General features: G+C 39.5%; 1 protein-coding gene across 1 annotated transcript in view; it reads left to right on the top strand.

Moving 5' to 3' along the window:
* LOC137297823 (ubiquitin carboxyl-terminal hydrolase 32-like) overlaps window positions 1-23204 on the top strand; it is a 69639-nt gene that overhangs the window by 25010 nt on the left and 21425 nt on the right. Inside the window, exons 3-24 of the mRNA XM_067829783.1 lie at window positions 259-364; window positions 1040-1158; window positions 2094-2253; window positions 3651-3782; window positions 4405-4512; window positions 5043-5158; window positions 7340-7414; window positions 8939-9022; window positions 9990-10051; window positions 10597-10702; window positions 11504-11881; window positions 12145-12285; window positions 12687-12831; window positions 12931-13088; window positions 13510-13591; window positions 13979-14053; window positions 15300-15438; window positions 16887-16992; window positions 17810-17913; window positions 18508-18577; window positions 19311-19485; window positions 20882-21033. Coding sequence (XP_067685884.1) covers window positions 259-364; window positions 1040-1158; window positions 2094-2253; window positions 3651-3782; window positions 4405-4512; window positions 5043-5158; window positions 7340-7414; window positions 8939-9022; window positions 9990-10051; window positions 10597-10702; window positions 11504-11881; window positions 12145-12285; window positions 12687-12831; window positions 12931-13088; window positions 13510-13591; window positions 13979-14053; window positions 15300-15438; window positions 16887-16992; window positions 17810-17913; window positions 18508-18577; window positions 19311-19485; window positions 20882-21033 — 2793 coding nt within the window. The remainder of the gene's footprint in view (window positions 1-258; window positions 365-1039; window positions 1159-2093; window positions 2254-3650; window positions 3783-4404; window positions 4513-5042; window positions 5159-7339; window positions 7415-8938; window positions 9023-9989; window positions 10052-10596; window positions 10703-11503; window positions 11882-12144; window positions 12286-12686; window positions 12832-12930; window positions 13089-13509; window positions 13592-13978; window positions 14054-15299; window positions 15439-16886; window positions 16993-17809; window positions 17914-18507; window positions 18578-19310; window positions 19486-20881; window positions 21034-23204) is intronic.

The raw sequence follows: 23204 nt of genomic DNA, 5'->3' as shown, positions 1-23204 counted from the left end.
CATGTGTTAATGAGTAACAGATTCAGTCACACTCAGTCTTACAGACACTTATTCTTATAGTGGACAAGTGGATGATCTGAATGTGACCAAGTCAAAATATTTTTTTTAAATGGCAAAAAAGATTTGTTACAAATGAAAGTAATGTGCCAGTGTCCAAGAAACATTTCACTTTTTTATTTAGCTTTACCTTTCCATGTTGAGAGTAGCAATTACCGCCTGTTGTTCAAACTTCATCAGTTATCTCCCTTTGTTTTTCAGCTAATCTACAAGGGCATAGGTGGCAGCAGCAAGGGTCTGTCATATAAGGATCTACTATGTGGTCTAGTTGTTCTCACCAAGGGGATTCGCGAGGAGAAGATCAAATGTGAGTACTTTTCATCCAAGATGGTTGAAATGGCCATTTGGCACACTTTTCAGTACAGTGTTACTACAATTTAAATACCTTTGAAACCACAAGACTCAGGGAGCTGTAATTCTGTATGAAAGAAATCTTGATATGGTGCCTCTAAATATTTTTGTCTGATTTTGACATGACTCCCAACTGTGGAAAATTAGAATGTCATATGCACTGGTAATCATTTCTCATCCGTTCAGAATGTATCTTTATGAGATCTGACATGTTTAATGTATGTTCTACATGATATAACATGCAAATTTTTTTAATCAAACCATAACATATACCCTTGTATTATCACTACACATTTGATGTCTGCTCTGAAACAGAGCTTGCAAAGCTAACTGCATGATTCCAGGGTTTAAATTTGACCTCAAAATTCCGATCTGAATTCAAAACCAAGTCCCGCTGCACCGCAACTATTTTAGGCTAATGTTAAAGCCCAAGAGTCACCTTCGCACAAATATAACTTTGTTGAACAGGGCCCCGGCAATGTTTGTATCTTCATGTGTCAGTGATTCACACATTTTGGTTTACCAGTGATCTTCGGTGTGTAGGCCAGTATTAATAAACATGATAGTTGCAATCACCTTAACACTAAGATCATTAGTTGATAAGTTAAGAGTCCTACTTTTTATGTTTCAGTGATCTTTGGTATGTATGCTGATGAGAGCTACAGTTATGTGCAGAAGGATGAGATGGACAGACGGATCCTGGAAACAGAAGGACAAGTCTCCACTGCTCTCTCATCACTGTTTAGAGAGGTAACATTTCTGTAGAGATCATTAGTCACACTCTATTCGTCTCTTTCTCTGACCTAAAAGAAGACTCATACCCCTCTTGTTAGCCATTATTGCCAAGAATTGTGGCAAACCAATCAAATCATGTGCAGTAAAACACATTTCAAAACATAAAAGTGGCGGAAGCAAAGTACTTTGAAACTTTACTAAACTATTCCAAGCACAATTTAGACATGAACTTTGAGCTAAGGATTAACAACTTTCAACAGTAAAACATATTTGCAAAGGGAATGGCAGTATTGCTGTTTTGCCCACAGAATGTATGATATTCTTAGAGTCTTATTTGGAAATTCAGAGTTTTCTTTCCTTGATAAAGGTACTAGACTGATTTCATCTCCATGCCCATTTGCCCTTAGACAGGACCCAGTTGTAAACATGGCCATGAGAAGGGTACAAGACACCATCTGGCTTGCCGGAATGACATGAGTAGTTACGAATGCATTAGTCAGTGACTTTGTCTAGGATTTTGAAGTGCCCCTCACAGGATAATTGGGAAAAAATTCAAATCTTTTGTTTTTGATTGGACATTTCTTGAGTTAACATTTGCTGTATATTTTAGGTATTTTGACATGACATCAAGTGAAAGGAATTAAGGCTTTGACCTTTTTGCCTGTTTTACCAGTAAAATAAAAACCTGTCTACAAATCCATAGTGTTACTGTGTTAGCATAATTATATTGATATCCAATATTGATTTGCTGCAACACTGAACCAAATATAGAGCCATAAGTTGATCTTGATAAACTTATGTTACTGTGTCTGTTGTGTTACATCTGCTCACATAATACAAAGATTTAATACACTCATTAAAGACTTGTTACATATGCCACACTGGTAAAACTTTAAGTCATGAATTAATTAGTGCATGTTTTGAGGCTGTTATTGAATTTTGTCCTTCAGAGTGATCAAGTTGGGTTTGATGCTTTCTACAACTGGGTGCGGGCACATCCGGATGCAACAATTATCACCACATGGCTTTTGATGGAGCCCAGCACCATCTCACTGTCCAATGACATGGACACACCCACTTTCTACCAGACGCTGGCTGGTGTCACACACTGTAAGTCATGTTCACTTTCTACCAGAAACTTCTTGATATCATATAACGTAAATGTCCTCTTTCTACCAGGCATTTGCTGATGTGAAAGTCATGTCCACTTTCTACTGGACACTTACAGGTGTCATCCACTGTAAGACAAACTCACTTTTTATCAGACATTTTCTGGTGTCACACCCTTTGATTCACACCCACTTTTAACCAGATGCTAGCAGATTTTACACTCAATAAGCCACACCCATTTTCTACCAGACACTTGCAGGTTTTATGCTCCGTGAATCACACCCACTTTGTACCAGACACCTGCAGGTTTTCACATGCTGTAAGACACACCCACTTTGTACCAGACACCTGCAGGTTTCCTAACACTGTAAGCCACAACCACTTTGTACCAGACACTGCAAGGTTTTCCCACTCTGTAAACCACTTACCTCTTTGTATTTGACGCTAGCAGGTATTTCCACTGTGTAAGCCACACCCACTTTGTACCAGACACTGGCAGGTTTTCCCACTCTGTAACCCTCACCCTCTTTGTACCAGACACTAGCAGGTATTCCCACGGTGTAAGTCACACCCACTGTGTAACAGACACTGACACGTTTTCCCAGTTTGTAAGCCACACCCACACTGTACTTCACACCTGCAGGTTTTCCCATGCTGTAAGCCACAACCACTTTGTACACACACACTAGCAGGTATTGCCGCAGTGTAAGCCACACCCACTGTGTAACAGACACTGACACGTCTTCCCAGTTTGTAAGCCACACCTACTTTGTACCAAACACTGGCAGGTTTTCCCCATGCTGTAGGCCACACCCACTTTGTACCAGACACAGTGTAAGCCACACCCACTGTGTAACAGACACTGACACGTTTTCCCAGTTTGTAAGCCATACCCACTTTGTACCAAACACTGGCAGGTTTTCCCCACACTGTAAGCCACACCCACTTTGTACCAGGCACTAGCAGGTTTTCCCTCTTAGTAAGCCACACCCACTGTGTAACAGACACTGACACATTTTCCCACTTCGTAAGCCACGCCCACTTTGTACCAAACACTGGCAGGTTTTCCCCATGCTGTAAGCCACACCCACTTTGTACCAGGCACTAGCAGGTTTTCCCACTTTGTACCAGGCACTAGCAAGTTTTCCCACTTCGTAAGCCACACCCACTTTGTACCAGGCACTAGCAGGTTTTCCCACTTTGTAAGCCACACTTTGTACCAGGCACTAGCAGGTTTTCCCACTTTGTACCAGGCACTAGCAGGTTTTCCCACTTCGTAAGCCACACCCACTTTGTACCAGGCACTAGCAGGTTTTCCCACGGTGTAAGTCACACACACTTTGTATGAGACACTTGGAGGTTTTCTGACTACAGAATAATTATTCCTGTTTTGACAGTGGAGGAGACCGACATCAGTGAGCTTGAAAAGCGCTACTGGGTTCTGAAGGCGCAGTCCAAGAGTGGCCGATTTGATCTCGACACATTTAAGTTGTTTGTGTGTCCCCCACTGCCAGAAATACTGTGTGAAGGTATTGTTTCAACAATGAAGATGTAATTTGCTGCTAAAATGTATCGATTTTCCCACAGTGTTTATTTTGGTAGGTAGACTGCTTATTGGAAAGACCAGTTCTTTTTGCGGAACTAAATGGCTGTTTGTTCAGCCATTTGTAGTACATCCTCAAACGTCAAGTATTATTTATCTCTAGTCCATGATGAATACCCTGGAACCATTTCTGTTTGTTGTATGTTTTATTCGGGTTAGACAACACTCAAAACATGAGATGACATGAAATTCTTTGACATGTGGAGTTCCTGTTTAGAGTTGGTCTTCAGCAACAAATGCTTGTCATAAGAGGTGACTAATGGGATCAGGTGGTCAGGTTTGTTGACTTGGCTGACACATGTTATCGTACCCCAGTTGCGTAGGTCCATGGTCATGATCTTGCTCACGGGATTGTCTCGTCCAGACTCAATTATTTACAGAGCACCGCTGTGTAACTGGATTATTGTGCTGAATCTGTGCTGAATTGCTGATAACAAGGACAGAATTGTGCAATCCTTTCAAAGCATTTTTGTGTATGTTTCCAGAGTTCTTTACAACAAAAGGGATGTACAATATTGACAACTTTTGGATTCATTGGTTTCTTTCAGGTTTATTTCTGGCATTTGATGAAAACCGAGACAATCATATTGACTTCAAGGAGATGGCGTGTGGCATCTCCGCCTGCTGTAGAGGTCCCTCCACAGAAAGGCAGAAGTGTAAGTCAGCAGCAAAAGCTCACAGTTGCTAGGCAATATACTTTTGTTTTTCAGTTAATACAGGCAGAAGACACAGTCAGTACTCACATGCTTCCCACTTTATTGGTTCACTGATTTCAGTTATCATGTAAATGTTTATCATCCAACATTGAGCAGATGATGCTGTAACGTTATCAGTAATGGTTAAATGCCCCTTTTGTGCTGCTATTTTCTGTTTAAAAGATCTTTAATATATCTCTGTATATCTCTCTTGTCAATTTTGGTCAGTGGGTCCTTATTGTAAATGAATTTAATGATTGTATCAGATTCTTTTTGGAGTGTGTTGAATAATCCTTTTCATTAACCTCACTATGAAAGTGAAATCAACGTCTTGATAGCATTTTGTGGTGAATTAAGAATTTTTGTTTCAGTAACTTATTACCAGATATTCACCACTTTACATTTCAAGTAGGACCTTGATTGTGCATTTTATGTTGAAGATGGTATTCTGGTAAAGTTGAGAACATGATGACATCTCTGTTTTGTTTTAGTCTGTTTCAAGGTGTTTGACAAGGACCATGATGGCAAGTTGTCAGCAGAGGATGTCAAGTCAATGCTGTTCGCGCTGGATGTTGTCCGTAGAGAGTACAAGTCCCCAGCTGCCCTGGTCAGTTGCTTGTCACTACAGCCATAGACGTCCCATCAGTCTATGCTTATAGAGTTTCAGGCTCATTGCACAAAGTTGACAGGACTCACAAGAGATATTAAAACATTTTCAACATTTTATTTATTTTTTTATTTCAATTTCACTGTGGGTTTAAGCTTAATGTTAGGTTTTGAAATATATCTGAATTCTGTTTTGATATTGATCACTAGTGTTGATGGTATGTGATTAACTTTTCTTGATCTGATTTTAAAAATATTTTAATGCATCTTTATAAAAACTATTCAGAGAGTATAGACTTTATACAAGTAGAAAGAAGTTGTTATCTTAATCGATGGGATCATCAGCTTTGTGCGACGATGCCTGGATTGTAGAATCTAGGACCTTCTGCCCTTCCTGCCCTCTGAGAATCTGCATGTCACTCCTGAAAGAAATATTCTTTCATATATAATTACAATGTTCTTCCTTCAAACTATCTTCAGTTGTTTGATAAGTCAACTGATTAAAGCATTCACTCTTTGCCTGAAATACCCAGGTATGAGAGCTGTAGTTTGAGACCATCCATTGTGGCCACCACATATCTTAACATTACCAAAGGATATTTTTCAGAAGTGATATTGCAACATTTTGACTCCCTTGTATTCAGTTGGGTTACTCAAGACAGTCAGTGTCAATGTCCTTTGATGAAACAAGGGTATGAGGTAAACAATCTGTTAGCTTTGTCAGCTTCCACTTGTTAGCCAGAGCTCCAGATAAGGTTTAGCTCATGCGGGTACCCACTGTATTTTTTGGAGTGGTTATTATGAACGTTGAGTGGGTATTTCATTTTCTGTTACCCACTGCTTTCAAATATGTTGGTATTTCAGTGATATTACTCAGCTCTGTATATGTCATTGAATATGTTTGCTATAAGGCATGTACTGCCTTATGTCGTACCTTATCAAACTAACTTGAATATAATAGAAATGATTTCATAACAAATCACTCACCCTATACTGACAGAACAACTCAAGTCCTATACTAACAGCACAGCTTGTTAGCAATCAATGTCTTTTTCATTACACAAGCGATTTTTATAAATTCATTCCGTACGCATATGTTTTAAGTTCTTGGCATATCTAACATTTTAAATGCGGTTTTTGCAACAAATATTTTTCCATGTGTAATTGGAAATTTTCCCTAAATGTTTTACCCAGACATACATCTTATCTGGGCCTCTGGTTAGCCTTTGTCTGCAATGTTCCAAAAGTCATGTTGCTGTTCACAAGAACAGATTAAGCTAGTTACCATATCTGATTGTCTGCGAGGACTTTGGCACTTACTGTTGGGGCAAGGCTGGCACTTGGAAATGTCACTGGGTTATATGACATTCATGTTCTATTTCTATGCCTGAAATAAGGTTTTCATATTTTACCTTGAAAAATTATGTTAACATGCTGATGTTTTGAATTTATGCAATCTTGATGTTGAAGGCTTTCATTTCATGTAAAATGGAATGTTAGATGACTTTTGAATACTCACCACATATTTTGCATTGAAGATATTGTTTTACTTGAAATTTTCTTTGAAGCACTGATTTTAAAAAAAAATTGACAGCAAGCATTATTGTAACAATTTGCACAATTTTTTGAGCACTAAGCCTACAGTTTCACTGAATTTGCAATTTTAATAAATTTTCACGTCTATGTTTTTAAATCATACTTTGTATATGTAATGTCTCTGTGTAGGCTCCCCTCCCTCTCATACCAACCCAAATTTGGTCATGGTGATTTGATCTCCAGATTGTCAGCCATTTTGTCTTTAGCAGTACAAATCACAGAGAGCATTAAAATGTCTGATCAGTTCTTAATCTTACAATTTGGTATAAGTCCTAAACATTTAAGACTGTTCTTCATTAAATTTTTTACTTAGAGACATTTTCACTAATCTTTGTCAAATCACAGTATTTGTTGTTTTTTTTTTGAAAGAGTTAAGTTTAAAAATGGTAATGTTAAAAACTGTTCAATATATTCTTTCAGTTAACGTCTGGAAAACTGGTTTCAGTTTCTTCTGTTAAAAGTGTGTTGCTGAACAAATGAAATCAATATTCTGGCTATTTTGAAAACAAAAGGCTGAAACTCTGTTGATTATTTGACCATTGCATCATCTGGACTTTCTCTTAACTCTTCTCTGTACCTCTTACAGGAAGCAGAAGATATGCCTGTCCTTGACCCTGAGGTCGTTTCCAATGAGATTATGTCAAGTTTAGACACTGATAAGGTAGTGCTTCACCTTTTGCATGGCCATATAAATTAGTGATGTTAGTCTGTCTATTAGAAATCTGTCTTCTGTAGTCAATCAGATTTGAAATATTTGTATTGAATAAGGCCAATCTTTACTATAATTGGCCTTTGTGTTCTAGATAAAAGTCTGGTCAGAGTTGCTTCCCCTGAGTTTTCAGCCATGTTGGATGAGTGCATTGGCATTGAAGGGGTGTTTAGAGACCTTGCATGTATGGAAACACTGCATCATGTGCATGTCAAAGTCCTTGTAAAGCAAAGTTTTATATCTTCATGTGATCATAAGTTGTGATTCTTATTACTAAAAGGCTGCATTGTTTAAATGAGGTTCTCATGACCCATTCTCCCTTTTTAGACAAGGATTGTACTTAAATCTGAATGGGTTGTGGAGTAAGCGTCTGATTAATGGTGTTCTGAAATAAAGTTATATAGTACTTTTGCACCAAGCCTATTTATCAATGTTAAAGACTGTTGGAAATGGTTTTCTTCGCTTTAATTGGCAAGAAATAGATCTATATTTGGAACAAACTGAGTCAGGAGATTAATCATCACAATTCCAAGGATAACACATTGATAACTGTTTACTGATAATTCTAACGTTGGCTGACAGAAACTCATAAATCTGGCCCGTTGACATGTAATGAAGACCAGAAGGCAAAGCTAATCATTTATTTTATCAAGATAGTATTTTGTTTTCACCTTGACATGCTTTAAATGTTCTGTGCTGAACATTGTATATTTAGTTGGTGGTTTATTTATTGGTCACGCATTGTCTAGTGCTTATGTTAATGTTGTATTAGTCATTAGTTCTATGTGTTATGTTGGTGTTATTGCTAAGCTTTCTTCCCTTGTTGGTGCCTTATGGAAAGATAGTAAACATATTTTTTTTTCAGTCTGGAATATTATATTTCAGTGTTATGATATTTCAGCATTGTGTGAGAAAACTAGTTGCAAAATGTTCACCTGGTGCATAGGCTGCAGATCACTTGTTGAAGTTGTTGCAATTTCCTATGCAGAATTGTGTCCCTTTGAGTCCAGGATCTTAGTCTTGTTGCTATTGGATACCAGATAGCTGTGAACATTGGTTCAAATCCCATGTTGTCTTGATAATTTTCATTGTTGGCCAAACAGGACCCCATTCCTCAAAGTGATCATAACCCTAACATGATCATGACTCTCGTACTTTATGTATTACATAGACTTACTACAGTCCTGGCACTACGATCACTTTGGGGAACGAGGCCCACATCTGTCTTATTGTCTGTAGAGAAATTGTTATGTGACTGCATTGTTAGACAGCCTAAACTTGAGAACAGATGCCATTTGCTGTATGAACTAAGGAATTCCAACTCCATCAATTCGATTTATCATGTTTATCATGGTTGGTGGAAATAATCAATAGCTGTATTAAAATAATTATTGAAATATATGCCAACTGACCAACCATATGAGCTGACCATTGAACAAGTGTTGGTATGGCAGCTGATCTTCTTGTGTGTTGTAGGATGGCTTTATCACAATGGAGGAGTACCTGGTGTGGACAGTCAACAATACACTCACTGACGACTTCCTGGATCTGCTCAGTCAGGTATTTTGTCAGTATTGAAAGATGTAATGCTTGCAAATCTCACATGGTCTCTAGGACCCGTGAAGGTCCCAGAGTGGAATAGCCCTTCAGCAACCCATGCTTGCCACAAAAGGTGACTGTGCTTGTCGTAAGAGGAGACTGACGTGATTGGGTGGACAGGCTCTCTGACTTGGTTGACAAATGTCATCGGTTCCCAACTGCGCAGATCGATGCTCATGTTGTTGATCACTGGATTGTCTGGTCCAGACAATTATTTACAGACCGCCACCATATAGCTGAAATATTGCTGAGTGCAGCATAAAAGTAAACTCACTCACTCACTCACTCACTCACTCACTCACTCACTCACTCACTCACTCACTCACTCACATGGTCTCTAGTATTCAGATACACATATGTTGTGAAAATATGACTGGTGATGTGAAGTTGGATGATGATGATGATGATGATGATGATGATGATGATGATGATAGCTTGGATTTGGATGGTGGAGATGGTGGCCATAGTGATTGTTTGGATGATGAGGTGGAGAAGGATGTCTGATGATGGTGGCAGTATTCATGATCAAGACGTCGGTCATAGCTTTTATCATGTTGATGATATCTACTTGGAAAATGGTTTGTGATATTTGTGATGGTTTGATGGTGATGATGACGTTTTGGACGATGATGATCATAATGACAGTGAAGATGATGTTGATGACTTGGATGAAGGTGGTTGTGGTGGTGATGATGATGATGATGATGATGATGATGATGATGATATGATGATGGTGGTGGTGGTGGTGGTGGTGATGTAGATGGTGGCTTGGATGATGATGATGATGATGATGATGATGATGATGATGATGATGATGATGATAGTGCTTGTTATTATACAAAAGACTAGTGATATACATTCTCTATTCTATACTATCTATGATGATGTGGTTTTAAGGTGACATTGTTATTACTTATTACTTGTGCAGATATGCCATGTGGTGCTTGGCCTTAAGCCTCAAAGGCGAGATGAAGAAGGCAAAATAATTCAGTGAGTATCCTCTATATAGATCTTGTCATGTGTTTCTCAAATTCAGATTGTTTCTTTCATCAACAGAGGTAATCCTCAGGTGTGTTTCTTAAGGTACATAACTTAAAACTCAAAAGAGGATTTAAAAGCTTTTGTGTCTTCATCAGGTAATGAGCTTGTAGCAGCCTTTCCAAGGCAGCCATCTTGTCAAGACTGGCAGTTACCACTAATTTGTTGTAATAAATAAATGCTGCTATTTAATCATTCACTGAAAACAATCTGAAGTCTGTGACACCATAATGTATCCAATTCTGTGGTCAGACATTCAAGAATGTACTCAGTTTGAAGAAATATACTGCCCTTTGGACTCAGGGAACATAAACAAACATCAAGGGTACATCAACCAATGTACCCCTCATCACCAGTGAACAACTTTTTTTTTTTTTTTAACAAAGACAGTACTCAGTTTGCCAGTCGCACACACAGCAGGCACAGCAAGTCTCTTGTTGTTTTTTCATTGGAACATATGTCTTGAAATAGTTAACACAATAATGTTTTTCTCCTAGGTCATGGTTAGAGCGAGAGAGTCGCAAGCCATTACAAGTGGGCCAGGTGTGTTACCTCATTAGTATGCAATGGTGGAACACCTGGCTGGAGTACGTCAATGGAGATGTGAGTACAGAAAGTGTTCTTTAATCAGAGCTCTAGATATATCTGCATGACATATGCAAATGTGTTTACTATGCTGAACAGCAAAAGACACGTAAGTTTTGAAAAACATATGTCTCATAAAAGTAAACATTCATGTGTATGTCTTCTATTTCAGTACCTAAATTTAAAAAAGAAAGAAAGGGTTGCATTTCTTTTGCTGTTCAGTATATTATCCAGCTGACCACAGCCAAAATGTGGAAAAATGATTGCAGCTTCTCACTGTTAGATTTCACGTCAAATACATCACATCTCATGTAGCATATAATATCGGGATGATGGGGTAGCCAAGTGGTTAAGGTGTGCACTGGTCATGCCACAGGCCCAGTTTTGTTCCCCCTCAGAGGGATAATGTGTAGAGCCCATTTCCAGTGTCCCTGCCATCGTGTTGCTGGAGTACTGCGACTCACATTTCCTTACTTACTCAGAACTGCCTCCATGGGGTAGCATCCACAAGGGGAGCGGAAGGTGGACGTTACATTATGGTACTTGTTGTTCCCTGCTTGGCACTTGCCTAAAAAGGACTGGTTGGCTTGGAATCAGTAAAATGTGTCTGATTGTACTTAACTGCGGCATGGTATCTGAGTTAGCTGGCACTATAAAACCTGCTTAAGTCTGCACACATACACAGGTATGCGTGTCTTTGTACGAGTGAAATATTCTGAAGTACATTACACCCCATTTCACCTCTCCTCATTCACGTAACATAACTTTACACCAATTACAGAAAATTAAGTTTATTTCATTGCCTGCCTCCGTTTCCAGCTGAATGAAAATCACAGTGCGACTGGCACACCTGTATCCAAGCATAAATTTGCTAAAGGGAAGGGAGGAGTCAACAGCACGCTTGCCTGGGAAGATGACAACGTCATAATGGTAAACTGTAAGACAAGCAGTGCAGAACAGGTCACCTTGAACAGCCATGCTGCCCACCCCACATATAACAGCCTGCCCAGATCAAACCACGGCTCTCGTAGCCCCAGGAAAAATAGTCTCAACCCAGTGGACAATGCCGCTGCCATGAACCGTAGTCCCAGTCCATCACCCAAGATGAAGCGGAAACAACATGCGGTGTCATCTGGTCCCCCACAGAGGCCGGTCGCCATTGATAACAACCCTCTCATTGTCACCAACTCACATAAGGTAGGGTCGCCATTGATAAGAATCCTGTCATTGTCACTAACTCACATAAGGTCGGGATGCCATTGCTAACAACCCTCTCCTTGTCACCAACTACTTAACGTAGGGTTGTCATCGATAACAACCTTTTCATTGTCACAAACTCTACATTGATAACAACTGTCCTGTGTCACAACTCACATGAGGTAGTACAGTCAATTGTGATGTACAAGTTCATCAAACTGTCTTCTCTGCAGCTGTGGTATATATTTGCTTGTCTTCCCTAGGCGTCAACTCTCACAAATGAGGGTGGTCGGTTAAAGCGTGACACAGTACTAGTGAGGGGGAAGGACTTCGAGCTGGTGCCGGAGCCCATCTGGAGAGCCCTGTCCAGCTGGTACGGAGGGGCACCTGCTTTGCCTAGAACTGTAAGCACACTGTTTTCCCTAAACCTAGGATTAGATTGGTTTGTTTGTTCTTTGTTCAGCCCCACACTCAGCAATATTCCAACTATATGGCAGTATGAAAATGTGTAAGCTTAACATCATATCAAAGACGAGATTGTACAATGAACCCCTGACTACAGAGAATCACCTCTGGATGTACACATTGTTGATACAGAGATGAGAGTATTGGGACAAAATCTGTCGAGTAGCCAAGTAGTTAAAGTATTCGCTCATCACGCCGAAGCCTTGGGTTTGATTGCCTATGTTGGTACAATGTATGAAGCTCATTTGTGGTGACTCCCACCATGATATTGCTGGAATGTTGCTGAAAACGATGTAAAACCATGCTCACTCACTCACACATTGTGAAATCCATATTTTAGGTGATAACAACGGCATCCAATGACCCTGAGCTAGAGCTGTACCCCGTGACTGTCCGACTCCAACGACACCAGGTGCCAAGCCAGAGGCCCCCACCTCCCACCACTTTTACAGGCATGATGGCTGGATTTGGTGGCATGGCATGGAGTAAGTCAGACATTTTCTTTTCTTATTTGGCCAGGGATTATACACAAATCTGTTTTCATGTCTACACAATGGGTCATCACATATTTGCTTGTGGTTTAGGTTTTGCAGCCAACCCCCAGACCCCCCGTCGCTATCTGGCGTATACAGCAGCCTTCAGCAGGAAACACACCATGCAGCAAATATATGAGTTTTTATGCAACAAACTCCGGTTTTGTCGAGAAGACATCCGACTTTGGAAAGTCAGTCCCAAGGATGATGTGAGTCATTATGTTATACATCTATGCAATGCACTCAAGAACTTGTCATGGTACTAGTATCTGCTCTCATGTAAGAGGTGAGGGAAGGTAGCCTAGTGATTAAAGTGTTTGCACATCATGCTGAACACATGGGTTTGATTTCTCACATGGATACAATGTGTGCATGGTGTTCTCTCCCATGATAAAAGCACCACTCACTCACTCAAATGTAAGAAAATTCTCAACACCTCGGGGAGTATACAACCCAGGTTGCCAACAGGTTCTGTCTGCGCAGCTTATGTGCTGTCACCAAAATATACTATCATCATTGTCAGAAACGTCTAAGATACTTTGGATTGTCCTCCAGCATTAAGCTCATTCACTGTGAAGTAAGTATGATATCTTTGAAAGTAGTGTTACGCCTAACTCACTGTATTTTCAGCAAAACATCACTTTGCTAGATGATGAAAATATGACTGTGGAGGATGCAAACATAGAAGAGAACCAGCAGATGCTTATTGAAGGTGAGAGTAAAAGGAACTATTGGGAAGCAGCACTCCTTATACACAGTCAGTGCTTCAAAAACTTCTAAAAGTTGACAGTCCAGACCAAAAGTTACCAGGGTTGTCGGAAGGACCTTATTTCATTTATTGGTACTGATTCTTGAATTTTTTAGCCCTGTCAGTGATTTCTTTGAAGCAGACGGTCACTTTTGGAATCTGTGATTAGAGGGTAGTTTGTGCTTTACATTTAGAATTGTATCTTTATTTTGTAAGGAATGGTTGTTCCAAGAATTTTGTAAGAATTGCAGCAAATAAGGCAGTGCAGTACTGAAAACCAAAAGACCAGAATCATAATACATTATTTGCCAAATTGTTTTTTTCTGTAATATGCATTGGATTGATTTTCAGTGAGAAACAAGGACTTGACATGGCCAGAGGAGATGTCCCAACTTGCCAAAAACAAAACACTAAAGAAAGAAGATGGTGAGATCTTATTGAGTAGAGTTGTATGTTTTAAATCTAAACATCAACCCATGTACTGATGCACTATGGTTACTTCCTGGAATACAATGAACTAACTTTCAAAATGATTTCTAATACTGTAAACTGTCTTATTTCCTCGCCATTAAATTTTCGCAAGTGATGGTCACTAAATCTTTTCACGCCTTTTTATTTTCGCAAGGTGATCTTGTTACAGGGGAGTCTGTGAATGTTTTTACATGATAGAACGTGATTGAGCCGTGTTAATCCAGATTAGCCCAGCGGTGACACGTGATTGAGCAATGACACCTGTATTGTTTTTGTGTTGTTGATTTACCTGAATAGAGTGTATGATATATCTATATTATCACGTTTTTATTCTCGTGTCATGAAGTCTCATAAGAAGTTCGCAAAAATTTAACAGTCGCGATAATTTGGCTGTTTACAGTATATGATGATTGTTGGATTAATAACCAATCACATCACTTCTGTTCCTGTACATTTGTTGAAACATGAGGTAGCCATTCTAGACAATGGCAAATCAATGACTGTGTGATCTCTTTTAAGGATTACATTTAGAAAGTCCTTCCTACTAAATTCTGTGTCAAGTGTTGTCATATTTATACAAGATGATTTAAAAACTGTATGAGTTTCAAACTGTATGACAAGTTTATTGTTCTTGGTAGTCTTATAATATAATCTTATAATGTTTTAAAACAAGCAAATGTCTGCTCAACCAGTAACTGCTCAATTATTTTCAGAGTATCATGAACCTGTGCAATCTATAGCTGTAATCAGTTGAAAATGTGTTATTTAGAAAGGCTATCTTTTGATTTTGTAGAAGTTATGTCAGATGTGAAGCAGCTAAAATTAAGTGTACGAAGATATATCAGTAAACATACAACGTTAGAGATAACAGTTTCTTGCTTTTAGCATAGAGTGATGTTATCCATAAAATTGCATACATCATTATTGACTCATCGGTGTCTGGAATATAAATCAAACAATTCACAATAAGATAGCTGCTTGGAATACACAGTTAAACAGCTATCACCCTGTTCTGTATCTCAGGGTGTTATGGAAGATTAGGCCTGCAGATCAGAGGCAAGACTGTTCACAATATTTTCATGAGATATTTTAGGCCAGTGGTGAATTTTCACATTGCTATTTTAAGTTTGGTGATTCTTGATTCTCTTGATTTATCGTCTTTCTTTACTTTTCTAACATTGTCAATTGTGTGTTTTTCCAGTGCCAACAGAGCGAGGTGCTACGGGTCTGAATAATCTTGGCAACACGTGCTTCATGAACGCTGCTGTGCAGTGTGTGTCCAATACTTACACTCTAACACAGTACTTCAATGGTGGGCTGCATCTGTTTGAACTCAATAGGTGAGGGAATGACAGGTCCCATGTGCTTCCTATATTGTCAGTGCTAGTGGTAGTCTTGATTAGAATTGTTCCTCGAGGCCATATACTGGACCATCAGTGCTAGTGGTAGTCTTGGTTAGGAGTGGTCCTCGTGTCCATATACTGGACCATCAGTGCTAGTGGGAGTGTTGGTTGGAATTGGTCCTCAAGTCCATATACTGGACCATCAGTGCTAGTGGGAGTCTTGGTTAGGAGTGGTCCTCGTGTCCATATACTGGACCATCAGTGCTAGTGGTAGTCTTGGTTAGAATTGTTCCTCAAGTCCATATACTGGACCATCAGTGCTAGTGGGAGTCTTGGTTAGGAGTGGTCCTCGTGTCCATATACTAGACCATCAGTGCTAGTGGTAGTCTTGGTTAGAATTGTTCCTCAAGTCCATATACTAGACCATCATTGCTAGTGGGAGGGTTGGTTGGAATTGTTCCTCAAGTCCATATACTGGACCATCAGTGCTAGTGGTAGTCTTGGTTAGAATTGTTCCTCAAGTCCATATACTAGACCATCAGTGCTAGTGGGAGGGTTGGTTGGAATTGTTCCTCAAGTCCATATACTAGACCATCAGTGCTAGTGGTAGTCTTGGTTAGAATTGTTCCTCAAGTCCATATACTAGACCATCAGTGCTAGTGGGAGTGTTGGTTGGAATTGGTCCTGGAGTCCATATACTGGACCATCATTGCTAGTGGTAGTCTTGGTTAGAATTGTTCCTCAAGTCCATATACTAGACCATCAGTGCTAGTGGGAGTGTTGGTTAGAATTGTTCCTCAAGTCCATATACTGGACCATCAGTGCTAGTGGTAGTCTTGGTTAGAATTGTTCCTCAACACCTATACAGGTTATTTCCATACATGACCATGTCTTGGGGATACTTCCTATGAATTATTTTGATTTTAACTTATTTAAGTTATTAGTTTTATGCTACACAGAACTATGAGTTGTGAAAAGTGAAAATATGCAAGGTTGTCAATGATACAAAGCTGCCAAGTAAAAGTATAGGGTTACAAACACTGCCATTTGCTATATTTGCTGAATTTTGCAAGTGTTACTTGCTTTGTCTTATCAAAATACAAATGTTAGGGCTCTTTCATGGTTTACAGTACTTGACAACATCATGATTTACAACAAACTTTATTTGAATAAAGGCAGTATGATAAATATGTGAGTATACTTGCCTCATAGTAGGAGTACTAGTGGGTTTGATAGTCAAGCTCTCTGACTGATTACACATGTCATCATGTCCCAGATGTGTAGATCGATGCTCATGATGTTGATCACTAGATTGTATGGCCCTGACTTGACAAATTACAGAATACCACCGTACGGCTGCAATATTGCTGAGTGCAGCATTAAACAACAACTACACATACATCCATGACATTTACTAAACAATACATATTTTATTGTTACCACAGAAAAAATCCGCTAGGTATGAAAGGCCACATAGCCCAGCGGTATGGAGATCTTGTGAAGGAGCTGTGGAGCGGGACAACACGAACTATTGCCCCCCTCAAACTAAGGGTAAGTGGTTCTGTTGATCTGTCGTATGGTGGTATTCATATGATCAGAGTTACGTCCCTTCCTTGGTCTGACTGCAAGGTTCACATCACTTTGTTATGTATGTGACGAGCATACTGCATTTTCATTATCTGATACATGTTGCAGTTGATACAAAGTGCCACTGTAAATTTATACATTACCACATTTAGTTCTCCAGATCCACAAGAAACAGACTCCATACATCAACCAGTGTGTGCTTAACTCATAGGTCATTTTAAATTAGTTTTTGTTCAGTATTCAATATTTTTAAACAACTTTCAAGTTTATAATGGGTATCCTTTTTCTAATTCATGGTAGGGGGTTTGTCTGTGAAATGCCTGTATCCTGGTAACAGGTTTAGGACCCTCGTACAATTTCCCGGATATATTTGCATTTGTTTGGTTTGGTTTCAAGATGCAGTCCTGAGAAAAGCACTGAAAACTTCCAGCATGTATTTTATCATGCAGATATGTAGTGGTTAAAGAGAAATAGAAATTCAAATTGTCCGACAAAACAGCTTAGGTGGAGAAGAGTGTTGGGCATAACAATGGCCTTCACCTACCTGCAAGTTCAACTACATGCAGGTCTGTAGGCTGCTAAAAGCAGTACTGACCAGTGGCAGGGATAGTGAAAGATATGAACTTTGAAAATGATTCTTAGTCTGTGAACGGCATATCAGTGCTCACATTTTTTGCCTAAGTTGACTTTTCATCAGGTATGACTGATAACACTTTGTGGTGGGACTGATGTTCTTTCTAAAAGGGTACAACTGTTGAATAGGCATTTGTGTCTGTTTCAGTGGACAATTGGGAAGTATGCACCAAGGTTTAACGGGTTTCAGCAGCACGATTCTCAGGAACTCCTTAGCTTCCTATTGGATGGTCTGCATGAAGATCTCAACAGGTTTGTCAGTTTCTATTATGTCTCACACTGCAGTATTCCAGCTATGAAGGTCTAGTTTAAAATTGATCTTCTTTAGCCCATGCTTGTTGCAAGTGGCAACTAACAGGATTAGGTGGTCAGGCTTGCTGACTTGGTTAACACACGTCATCATTTTCCAATTTTGTAGATCGATGCTAATGATAGGATATTCTGGTGCAGACTTAATTATTTACAGGCTGCCTCCATATAGCTGTAATATTGCTAAGTGTAGCTTTAAACTAACCTCACTCAGTCATTGATGTATCCCATATATGTCTGTATATATTCGGAGCAGTGGATGTAATCTTCCTTAATGACATCAATAAATATTATGAATGAAGTGTAAATTTGAAGTCACAGTGATGTTTCAACTACAATGGAGGCTGACTAAACCGGTACTCATTGGGACTGAAGAAATAATCCGGTTTAGACAGTGTGGCGCATTGTAGAGCTGATGATAAATATACAAGCCACGGACGGGACTGAGATTTTATTCCAGTGTTGACAACTTGCCGGATTGGACAGATGCTGGTTTTGACAGCTTCCACTGTTCTTTATTTGCTGTGTTGATTCCAGGGTCCATGACAAGCCATATGTTGAGCTGAAGGACAGCGATGGGAGGCCGGATGAAGAAGTGGCTCTAGAGGTGAGGAGAAGCTCAGTACATGTCAACTTCAACATATGTCATATTTGGGATTTCACTTTCTTAGTAAAGTACAAATTCTAGTACTTTATTGCTTGAGTCCCATCCGGGATTCGAACCCTCACCCTCAGAGTCAGGCACCTAATCGCCAGCACACAAAGTCAGCCGCCTAGTCCGCTCAGTCACTGTGACTTGTGGACCATGGGAAGTGAGAAAAGTGTGTATCATCAAGCCTTTAGTAATGTGCGCTGCATTGAGGTCAGCTGGTGTCAACTTAGCTACAAGGAAACGTTTTGCCGCCACAACAACTGAAGATGAAATTGAAGCAAAATGTTTTAACATTCGGATAGATGAATGTGTGTCGAGGAAAATGCAGGGTTTTACTAGTCCCTTGTAATGTTGTACTCTTTACAACCTTACTCGGGACTGATTAAACCCTGTATTTGTATATTTACAGGCATGGGATAAATACTTGTGTATATTTACAGGCATGGGATAACTACTTGTGTATACTTACAGGCATGGGATAACTACTTGTGTATATTTTCAGGCATGGGATAACTACTTGTCTATATTTTCAGGCATGGGATAACTACTTGTGTATATTTTCAGGCATGGGATAACTACTTGTCTATATTTTCAGGCATGGGATAACTACTTGTGTATATTTACAGGCATGGAATAACTACCTGTGTATATTTACAGGCATGGGATAACTACTTGTCTATATTTACAGGCATGGGATAACCACTTATTACGGAACCAGTCAATCATTGTGGACCTCTTTCATGGCCAGCTGCGTTCCCAGGTGCGATGTCAGGAGTGTGGTCACGTCAGCGTCCGCTTTGATCCTTTCACCTACCTCTCTCTACCTCTACCCATGGACAGCTGTATACACCTGGAGATCATAGGTTAGTACAACCAAACAGACTTCAACACATATTAGAGATACCACTATACAGTGACTGAGGACAAAAAGAAAGGTGTAAATTTAGTTGAGTGCAGCGTTAGAGATATACTGTTAGTTGAATAAATCATAAAAAGTGGTGAACAACATGAGCGATTTATAGTTACTAGGTACAATATTAGAAATTTACAGTTAGTAGAGTACAACTCAGAGATTTTTGAAAAGTTGAGTACATCATCAGATAGGGAAGTGTAGAGAACAGCAGTATAGATATACTTTAGTGGAGAACATCATTGTAGATGTACAGACTGTGGAGTGTAACGTTAGAGATGTGCAGATAATACAGTACAACACTAGAGGGGTACAATAAGTTGTGTACATCATGTGTATACTTTTAATGGAGTACAACAAAAGTCTAAATTACTATCCAGTCAGTAGATTGCTATCCCCCGCAACGCATTCTGTGGGGGTTATTAAAATGGACGCGTTCCATCTGTGCACATTTGTCTTTTCTGGAGCATACTTTTCAAAATGTTCGATATTTCTTCACCAAACTTGTCACATAGATAGATCTGGTGGTCTGGTGGATTTTGGTAATTTTGGATTTTTGAATAAGATATTTTTTGTGTTTCCATGGCAACAAGTTGGACAGACTTACGTTGGTGTTAGTACCTTCTTGCAGAGCACATCTCTAAAACCAATGTTTCTTCACCAAACGGCGCATAGATAGATCATGTGGCGTACTGGAGCCTTTTGGTAGTTTTAGAATTCCGAATAGAAGTTTTGTTGCATTTCCATGGCAACAAGTTGGACTTTGACTGAAATTGGTGGTAGTGTTCTTTCCCGGGGAAGAACTTTAAAACCATGCAATATTTCTTCACCAGTCTTAGAACAGTGATAGATCCAGTGGTCTGCTGATGCTATTTGGTAGTTTTGGATTTCTTATTAAAATATTTTTGGCGTTTCCATAGCAACAACTTTTACCTAGACTGAAATTGGTGGTAGTACTCTTTTCTGGAGCAGAACTTAAAAAATGTTCCCCGTTTCGTCACCAAATTTCATACAGAGGTAGATTTAGTGGTAAACTGGTGCCTTTTGATAGTTTTGGATTTCTGAATTAGATGGTTTTCTTTGTGTTTCCATAGCAACAATTTTGGCTTCACCTGAATCTGGTGGTAGTGTTCCTTTCTGCAGCGGAACTTTGAAACCGTTCAGTTCTCTCCTTCCACTTTGCTATGTACACACCAAAACATTTGACATAATCATACCTCATATTCATATTCATGAAGACTATTTTGCCATTGCAGGGGATATTGATGACTTTCTCTTCTTGTTGGTTTGTTTTTAGAGTTGTGTATACTGAACAGAGATCCATTAATTTGCCCTTACCTTTCCTTCAGTGAATCGACTGGACGGGTCCGTACCAGTCAAGTATGGCCTGAGACTAAACATGGATGAGAAGTACAAAACCTTGAAGAAGGAGCTGAGTTCCTTGGCAACCATTCCTCCAGAGCAGATCCTTTTTGTGGAGGTCTTAGGACCCATTGTCAAGGTAAGTCAGCTACCTGTCCATGTCCAAGGCATTATTGACAAGTGTTGACCTCTGTCTGTGGAGGTCCTTGGTATTATTGTTAACATATATCCCCTGTCTGTAGAGGTTCTGAGCATTATTGTTAAGATATATCCCCTGTCTATGGAGGTAATAGGTCTTTTTGTTCACTTATATTTCCAGTCTGTGGAGTTCTATGCCCTACTGTTAAAATATATCCAGTTTTGGGGGTTCTTGGCCCTATTGTGAAGATATGTCTCATCTGTGGAGCTCAAGGCCTTTTGTCAAGGTATATCCCCTGCCTGTGGAGGTCCTAGGTCTAATTGTTAAGGTATTTTTCCAGTCTGTGGAGTTCTAGGCCCTATTGTTAAGCTCTATCCCATCTGTAGAGCTCAAGGCCAGTTGTCAAGGTATATCCCCAGTCTGTGGAGTTGAAGGCATTATTGTTTAAGGCATTAAGGGTTTATCCCCTTTCTTTGGAGATTTAATCCCAGTTGTTAAGATATATTTCCAGTCTGTGGAGGTCTAGGCCCTATTGTCAAGATATATCTGCTGTCTGTGGAGAACAACAAACAAAACACAATGCATAACGGTTATCTCTGACCATTGTTCCTTTTCACACCACACCACGGTCATGTTGCCAAGACCATACCAATGTTTAAACAATCACACCAGCTCCTCACAAACACTTCAACTCACTCATTGACGTCACACTTGAAGCAGGTGGCCAGATTGGCGGAAATTGACAATTTCCTGTCCTGACTCCGAATGATGAAAGGCTGTTTGGCCAATCTGTCAGACATATCTCCTGATAACATAATGAGGCTTTTGCAGGTTTAGAGAAGTTCTTGGAATTATTTAGCAATTAAATGCATTTTTGTTAGGTTGCCGTGGGTTAGCAGGCAGATGAATCAGATGTGTTTTTGTGAAAATATCTGTGCCCATACCTTTTGTAAACTTGAGAGCTGGATTTTCTAAACTTTATCAAAACAGCCTATTTCATATTTCCTTGACCCATATACAAACCCACACACTATGTTATCATCCAAAATGAGATTTCCTGTTTCATAATGGCCATGCCCGTGTGAAGCTGTGAGATAGAGTGCCACTGATAAACAATTTGATAGGATGCCAAAATAGATTTTGGATCACATTTGATTTGGTCAAATATATCTCATTTTCTTTAAATTGATTATAGCATTATTTTTATAGATTTCGTCGAGCCACCATGGCACACAGAAAATATTTCATATAAAGATTAATTTTTGACCCATGTGGGTTCTCAAACAAAATTTATCCTTCATGTCCATACTCAGATTACTAGGAGAAAGTACCCTTGAAGATCCGGTTTAGAATTTGTATTTAATAACCAGACCCGTGAAGGTCCCGGGGTAGAATAGGCCTTCAGCAACCCATGCTTGCCATAAAAGGTGACTATGCTTGTTGTAAGAGGCGACTAACGGGATCGGGTGGTCAGACTAGCTGACTTGGTTGACACATGTCATCGGTTCCCCATTGCGCAGATCGATGCTCATGTTGTTGATCACTGGATTGTCTGGTCCAGACTCGATTATTTACAGACCGTCGCCATATAGCTGGAATATTGCTAAGTGCGACGTAAAACTAAACTCACTCACTCACTCACTTTAATAACCATGATAACCCATGCTTGTCTTAAGAGGCGACTAACAGGACCAGGCAGTCAGGCTTGCTGATTTGGTTGAGACATGGCATTGTATCCCAAGATATGATGTGCAGCTTGATGCTCATGCTGTTGATCATGCACTGGATTGTCTGGTCCAGACTCAGTTTACAGACTGCTGCCATATAGGTGGAATATTGCAGCATTAAACAACAGCCAAACCAGAATTGTCGCTATTATTTTGATCCATGTTCTGCATTCTCAAACAGAATTTATTGATCATGTCAATGGTCCAATTACTAGGGGAAAGTAACTCAATTATTTGTTGAAAGACAAGTGTTTGAAGCATCAATGTTGGTGTTTTCAAATTTATTATGCTATAGCATCTGACCACATCCACGTTCAATATTGTTCACACGAGATGTTATTCAGATTAAAAGTTTGAAGCAAGATGTTCCAATTGTGAATGTGTGTTGTTCATGACAGTTGAGAAGGTATCACAGTTTCTTTCTGCATATTTTGGTAAACTTAC

This window comes from Haliotis asinina, chromosome 1, assembly GCF_037392515.1.
Source record: "Haliotis asinina isolate JCU_RB_2024 chromosome 1, JCU_Hal_asi_v2, whole genome shotgun sequence".
Taxonomy (NCBI): Eukaryota; Metazoa; Mollusca; class Gastropoda; order Lepetellida; family Haliotidae; genus Haliotis; species Haliotis asinina.
This window is presented reverse-complemented; position numbering and strand designations above follow the sequence as displayed.